This window comes from Rhagoletis pomonella, unplaced genomic scaffold (assembly GCF_013731165.1).
Source record: "Rhagoletis pomonella isolate Grant_MI unplaced genomic scaffold, Rhpom_1.0 Rhpom_scaffold_07646, whole genome shotgun sequence".
Taxonomy (NCBI): Eukaryota; Metazoa; Arthropoda; class Insecta; order Diptera; family Tephritidae; genus Rhagoletis; species Rhagoletis pomonella.
Window position 1 is genome coordinate 1 of NW_023466174.1, and position 7,830 is coordinate 7,830.

Genomic DNA, 7,830 nt, shown 5'->3' on the forward strand with positions numbered 1-7,830 from the left:
ATACAACAACAATGATAACAACAAATGACTCGGCAAGATTAGAATGTATGCTAGTGAAATTTAATTAAATTTAGTTTAATATAAAACACAATAACTTTCACTTAGCTTCAATTATTTCGCACTAAGATGCTCATAAGCACTTTTTATCACTACTTTAACTCAGAATTAGCACAAAAAAATTAGCAAATAGAAAGCCAAAATCAGAGCACAATAAAGTACAACCTCACAGCTTGACGTTTGCTTCCGCATGTCAAAGGTATACAACACTTCTTGTACATATCACTCCCACTATGCCATCTACAGTATTTTTGCGCAGAACCCACGTCGACATTTGCAAAAAAATGTATAGTGCAAACTAGGGATGCTAATTTTTCAGCTTTTTCAGATCGCGGGGTTTCCGGGACGTTGTTATCACAATCCCGGGATTAGTCCCGGGATTTAGATATTCATTACTTTTCAACAGCTTAAATTGAAAAAATTGCTTCTATATTGTTTGAGAAGCTTTCCTACCATAAAATAAATAATAAATAAATAGGTTTGAACCTACTTTTTATTTAAAGAGGCGTTTTTTTTCTAACGTCAGGATTTATTTTAAAGGATTTCGTAATTTCAAAGATATGATTAATTCCAAAAATTATTTAAAAAATTCAATGGAATGTAGAATAAAAATATATATGGGTGCCAAATGCAAAAGAATTTTTTTTAGAGTTTAAAAAAATTTAAATTTTTTGGATTCTCAAGGACGAATAGGTAATTTTTTAAGCTGATAAAGTTAGAAGGATGAAATACAAGGACGTTATCTAGTTTATATAAGTCCTTAACATATCTATAATTTTTTTAAAAACAAATATTGCGAAGTTTCAAGGATAAAATTTTAAAAGGACATTTTAATTACTTACCATTCCTTCTGCACCAAAAACTTTGAACTGTTTAAATTATACAGGATTTCCTCTTTAATTTGATACCCATGCGTCTTCTCTAAGCACATTTCTCTGAATTTTATAAATCATTTTTGAACTACTGACGTCAGAGTGAAAAACCAAAAACCCAATTTTTCTATATTTGGTCCATGTTTTCGCGAATATATTGATATTTGTGTTTAAAATTTACTATCGCACGGTGTTATATGTGTAATGAGCTAGATATTTATAAAAAAATATTAATTACTAGCTTATACCCACGGGTTTCACCCCGCGTTTTATACAAATATGAAAAATAATTTAATGATGCTAGATTTTATTTCTGTGCCCATTTCGTTATAGCTCGTTATTTTTTAAGTCAGTTAAGGTATTTAGCCCGTTTAAAACTATGAAATTATAAAATCTCGTCTGCGCGCTAGGCATACGAAAGATATCAATCCCTCTAAGTTTACCTTAAAATGGTTCCAGGTATACGACGCGTGAACGTGTAACCTTCTTGGAGGTGCCACGGCGGGTTCTAATATTTCCAACTCAAATTTAGTAACCTGGCCTTGATAAAATACCACTTCTCATTATTGTAGCAAATGCCTCAAGAGAGCTTAAGATTATACGGCGAACCCGGCTCTCCCTTTTCCATTTAATGAAATTTATTCTGTCAGTACGGCACTTATAAAATAAATCTCCATAACAAATTTAAAATACTTCGAGAGATTTTCTATCCTTCCAGAGATATGTATTAAGAAGTTTTTAGTATGTATGGGAGGCGACATGCCTTCTTTTTTCACGGACTTCCAAAAAAGGAGGAGGTTATCAGTTCGTCGGAATATGATTTTGTTTTTATGTTGTTTTTTACCGCATAAAATTGGACCACGTTAACCGATTTCGATAATTTTGCATCGGAAAGGTAGTATCTCAGAGGTGGTCCCATACTAATCTGGTTAAGATCCGATCAGTGGATCATGAGATATATATATATATATATATTTTTTTTATATGAGAGTTGCAGTGGGTTTTTTTTTGCTATAAATTACTTGTTAATAACTCACATATTTTCCATGAGCAATTGATACATTTTGTATACACAACTCCATACCAAGTTCCAGTATTCTTCCACAAACACTTCCAGGGATATGTGGCAAGAAAAAGTAAATTTGTACTGGAAGTGCCACGCCCCTTTTTCTTATAACCCTAATCAGTGGCGTAGCCAGGGGGGATATGGGAGGATAGATTCCGCCCCCCCTTCGTCATTGAACTACAATTATTTACTTTTGAATTAATAACACAATACTATTTTATCCTTCTGATTAAAATTTTTTTTTATTTCAGACGGATGACAAATTATCTTTTAATTAATATATGAGTAGTCCACTTGCAAACAGCGTTATGTGATTTTATAAAAGTAAACCATAAATTAAAAAAAAAAAACGTCTCTGACAACAAGCAACATCCGAACTGTATCTTTTTTTATTACCTGAAAATTTGGATAAATAAGAGCCTAATACCATTAAAAAAATAAAATTGCAGTATGGTAGATTTGCAAATTTTATATTTAAAAATTTAATTATGCAAGTTTTGAAACAGTAACTTTTACATAGCTTGCCTTTTTTAGCTTTTCGCGTTCTCTCCTCTAGGAAGATTGGTTTTCTTCTTTTTCGCGACCTCTTCCACTAGGCAACGAAACTACCACGTTTTCTTGCAGTTTTCTAAGTTCATACGAAGAGGAGATATTTGAAAGTGTATAAATAAGTATTATAGCGACTTTTGCAAGAGGAGTTAACATTTCATGCTATTTTTTTCAGAATATAGAAAAATTTTTCACTCTGCTGTTAGTGGACATGAAACCCACCAAATACTAAAAATCTTAAAAAAATTTACATAGCGCACTTTGCAAGTGGACTACTCAATTGTTGAATATGCTATCTTATTTGTCCCTTCTTTTTATACAATTAAGAAGCGGCTGAATGGTTTAACGATGCTAGTGGTTGTGGTAGTGGTAGTGATGTGCCGATTACAACACAAGAAGTAATTGAAAAAATGTGTGTTAAGCAACGAAGATTAAAAATCGCTCTATAAGTGTTGTATCATTATTATGTATGCATAAGAACACACTCATATAAATATAGCATGTAACATAAACGAAAGAACATAATAAAACAGTTCGCAATTGGCAAGCAAAGTGATAGGTTGTAACAGTTGGCGACGAGGACGAAGCACGCGAACGGTAGAACATTTCTTGCGTACAAAGAAAAATGGCACCTACACCGGAGGCTGTAACACCAGCGGCGGTTTTTCAATTTGATGCTTTCAACCCGAATACGACAAGGTGGTCACGTTGGGTGAAACGGTTTGAAACAGCTCTGGTGATATTCAACAGCGATCAGGAAAAAAAGCGTCAATTCTTACTTCATTACATAGGTGCGGCAGCATATGATGTCCTCTGCGATAAAATCCTACCACGTACACCAGAAGACATTACGTATACGGAAATCGTTAACACATTGGAGGAGCATTATAACCCAAAACCCAACGAAATTTTGAACGTACTTAAATACGGCACTCCGCAACCAATTTGTTTTTGGATTAGCAAGCTCCAAGGTCCAAGGAAGAGGAAAAGAGAGAGCTCACACTGGATGAAGCCGTTAACATTGCAAAAGCCTACGAAGCAGCAGAAAAAGGCGGGATCGAAATCCGGAACTGCGCAAAGACAAATGAAACAAGCGTAGACAAAATACGAATACAAGGTAAACACAAACTGACACAGGACAAGAGACAAAGCAAAGACAATGATAAACAGGGCAAAAGTGTCAAATGCTTCAGATGTGGCAGCTCTGCACATTTGGCAAACGCATGCACATATAAAGAAACAATGTGTCACTATTGCAAAAAGAAGGGGCTCTTGAAGAAGATGTGTTTGCAGAAAAAGAAGCAAATTAACCAAATTTCTGATGAAAAGGAAACGCTACGGCAAAATACTGACTGTAAGGTAGAAGACTTATTCCAAATAAGTTGCTTAAACAACAAAGCTGAGCCAAGACGTAAAATACTTTGTTCTTTAGATGTGGAGGGTGAACTAATTTCTTTTGAAATTGATACAGGCTCGCCTGTAAGCATAATCATTCTGGCTGACGCAAAGAAATATTTTTCGAAAGCTAAAGTGAAGGAGAGTGATACAATCTTCTATAGCTATTGCAACACAAGGTTGGAATGTTTGGATACATTGACGTCCAGGTACGTTGCGACGAAGGAAATACAAAAGCAAAACTATACATAGTGCGGTCGGATCGTAAACCATTGCTAGGCAGGGAGTGGCTTAGAGCTGTAAAGTTAAATTGGTCAAAAATTTTCCACGACCAACTCGACGCAGATGGTGTAGTAAAGAGTATTTCACAAAATAAACCGCAAGATCAGGTGAAAAGCATTATAAAGAAATTTCCAAACTTGTTTTCGGATACAATCGGAACTATTGCTGGGCATCAAGTAAGGTTACACTTAAAACCAAACAGCAAACCATGTTTTATTAAATCAAGGCGAGTACCATTCCCACTTTGGGAGGCTGTAGAGGCAGAACTTGACAAGCAGGTGAGTGAAGGATTGTTGGAAAAAACGGATAAGAGCGAATGGGCTTCACCCATAGTCGTGGTACAAAAAGTGGAAGGCAAAGTGCGAATCTGTGGCGACTACAAGCTTACGTTGAATCCTGCACTACGCATAGATGAACACCCACTACCGACAATAGACGAACTCTTCAGGAATACGGCAGGAGGTACAAAGTTTACAAAGATTGACCTGTCAAAGGCGTATTTACAATTGCAAATTCATCCGGACGATCGGCACCTGCTAACATTGAGCACCCATCGGGGCTTATACCAACCTACAAGGATGATGTTCGGCATTGCTTGCGCTGCAGCGGTTTGGCAAAGGTTCATGGAGAAGTTGGTGGGAGACATTCCGGGAGTTACTGTGTTCCTCGATGACATCAAACTTACTGCACCCGACGATGCAACACACCTTGAACGATTGGAAGAAATCTTACGCCGTCTAGAAAATCACAATATGAGGGTCAACCTTGGTAAGTCACAATTTTTAGCAGATCGTATTGAGTACTGCGGTTATCTCATAGATAAACAAGGCATCCACAAAATGAAACAAAAAGTGGAGGCTATTCAAAACATGAAAACGCCAACCAACAAAGACGAAGTCCGCTCTTGCTTGGGGTTGATTAACTACTACGGGAGATTTGTAAAAACCTAAGTAGTATTCTATATCCGTTGAATAGATTGTTGCAGAATAAAGTTGAGTTCAATTGGGATGCCAAATGTGAAAATGCCTTACAGTCAATAAAAGACGTTATGCAATCGGACATTGTGCTGACCCACTAAGATCCTAAATTACCAATTACACTAGCTGTGGACGCGAGCCCGACCGGGGTGGGTGCAGTGTTGAGCCATACATTTGCGGATGGCACGGAAAGGCCGATACAGTTTTCCTCCCAAACGTTGAACAGAACGCAACAAGCTTACAGTCACGTTGATAGAGAAGCTTATGCAATTATTTTTGGGGTGAAGAAATTTTACCAATACTTATTCGGCAGGAAATTCACTTTAATTACAGATAACAAAGCAGTCGCAAGATATTTTCGCCGCAAAAAGGGTTACCAACATGTTCCGCAACCAGGATGCAACATTACGCGATATTTCTACAATCTTTTACCTACGTAATAAAAACAAAAAAGGGAGCAGAGAACACCAACGCCGATGCAATGTCGAGGTTACCTTGCCCGGAAAAATACTATTGTATTGAAAAGGTGGATAGCATTGAGTACGAAGCGATACAAAACATGCCAGTGACCGTAGAGGAGCTAAGTACAAAAACAAAAGCAGATCGGGAAGTACACAAACTGGTCGAATGTCTTAAATATGGTCGCGAATGCGATGCAAAGGACCGATTTGGAGTAGAACAGATGGAATTTACGCTACAGAAAGGCTGTCTTTTGCGTGGTATCAGGGTCTACATACCAAAACCCTTACGCAAGCGAGTACTACAGGAACTACATACAGCTCATTTCGGAATGTCGAAAATGAAAAGTCTTGGTCGAGCATATTGTTGGTGGCACAGCATGGATAGAGATATCGAAAACTTGGTATCGAATTGCAACGCATGCCAGTTGGTAAGAGCAGAACCGAAAAAGAATACACCAGTGCATTGTTGGTCAACACCTACAAAGGTGTTCGAAAGAGTCCATGCGGACTATGCAGGCCCAATATTTGGAAGGTACTTATTCGTACTTGTAGATGCGTTTAGCAAGTGGCCCGAAGTACATATTGTCCCGAATATGAATACTGAAACTACAATACAACCGTGCGAAGATATTTTTGCTACTTTCGGGTTGCCCAACGTTTTCGTGAGCGACCACGGAACGCAGTTTAATTCAAAGGCGTTCCAAAGTTTCTTGAAAAACAACGGCATCACACATAAACAAGGCGCACCGTACCACCCCGCGACTAATGGCCAAGCGGAAAGGTTTGTGCAAACGGTAAAGACCAAACTACGTTCAGCTAATTGCACTTCGAATAGTATGAATCGCGAGCTGGCAAACATTCTAATGGCTTATCGTCGATCAATTCACCCTGCAACAGGGAAATCACCCGCGATGAATATGTTTGGTCGGCAGATCCAATCCAAATTAGAACTATTGCTCCCAAGTAACAGCAGAAGCGACCAAGAACGCCCACCTAAGAAGCAATTCCTCGTAGGGGACAAAGTTGCAGTGCGAGATTATCTATCGAGCGCTAAGTGGCAGTTTGGAATAGTCAAAGAGGTACTGGGTAGTTTACACTACTACATTCGTTTAGACGACGGTAGAACGTGGAAGAGGCATGTGGACCAAATGAGAAAAGTAGGCGAGGGAGTGATCCATTCAAGGAAAATGCCAGAAGAGCCGGAAAAAGTGGATCAGAGGAAAGATGACCAGATAACGCTGTACGAGGCAACGACATTTCAGCCCTCAGCGAGCCTAGCCGATCGACCCATAGCCGACGAACCTACCATAGCCCGAGAGAAGAATGATTCTCCACAGCGTCAGACGACAACGGAAAGTGAGACGAATAATACAGATGACACCACTGTTCGAAGATCAACACGTAACCGGAGGGTACCGGAACGATATAAAGACTTTACGACATAGATAAATTCATGAATTATTAACTGCTTAAAAATGTAAAATTTATTAATTCGTAACTTCATATTTAACATGTAACATCATACAAAATCAGCACTCTCTTATCTTAGAAAAATAAATGTATATATTAGATCATTTTATAGTGGGGGAGAGATGTTGTATCATTACTATGTATGCATAAGAACACACTCATATAAATATAGCATGTAACATAAACGAAAGAACATAATAAAACAGTTCGCAATTGGCAAGCAAAGTGATAGGTTGTAACAATAAGTAATAAGATTTGGTAGACTTGTACATAAATAAATGTAAATAGATACGCGTAAATATATAAATATGCAGTTATATTCAATGTGTAAAAACTGAAGTGTATACTAACGAAACTTTTACAAAACAAAATTGGACTACACACTAATTAATTAAAATGGTGTAGTAATTTAATTTTTTAAATTTAAATAAAGCATGAATTCCCCAGGGAATAACCGAGTAGACAAAAAATATATAACGGTAGATATAGCACATACATACATATATGAAAGAATGCCCACAGGCGACGCACTATAGGCAAAACACGAGTTTTTTTTTCAAAATCGTAGATCTTCGCTTAGAAAAGAGATAATGGAATGCAGTATTTAACCCTTTAATGCGGAGTCTGTCATATATGAAACGCTTTTTAACCCTTTCAAGGCAGAGGAAAAAGGTTCTCAATATGCTTTTGAACGTGCTTTT

General features: G+C 37.5%; 2 protein-coding genes across 2 annotated transcripts; both read left to right on the top strand.

Moving 5' to 3' along the window:
* The first annotated feature begins 3,169 nt into the window (after positions 1-3,169).
* LOC118755849 lies at positions 3,170-5,299 on the top strand. Its single transcript, XM_036490657.1, has 4 exons — positions 3,170-3,460; positions 3,505-4,148; positions 4,448-5,134; positions 5,197-5,299. Exons 1-4 carry the CDS (start codon positions 3,170-3,172, stop codon positions 5,297-5,299), a joined length of 1,725 nt encoding a protein of 574 aa, XP_036346550.1.
* A 380-nt stretch (positions 5,300-5,679) lies between these two features.
* Positions 5,680-7,104, top strand: LOC118755850 (uncharacterized protein K02A2.6-like). Its single transcript, XM_036490658.1, has one exon. It carries the CDS (start codon positions 5,680-5,682, stop codon positions 7,102-7,104), a length of 1,425 nt encoding a protein of 474 aa, XP_036346551.1.
* Positions 7,105-7,830: the final 726 nt, after the last annotated feature.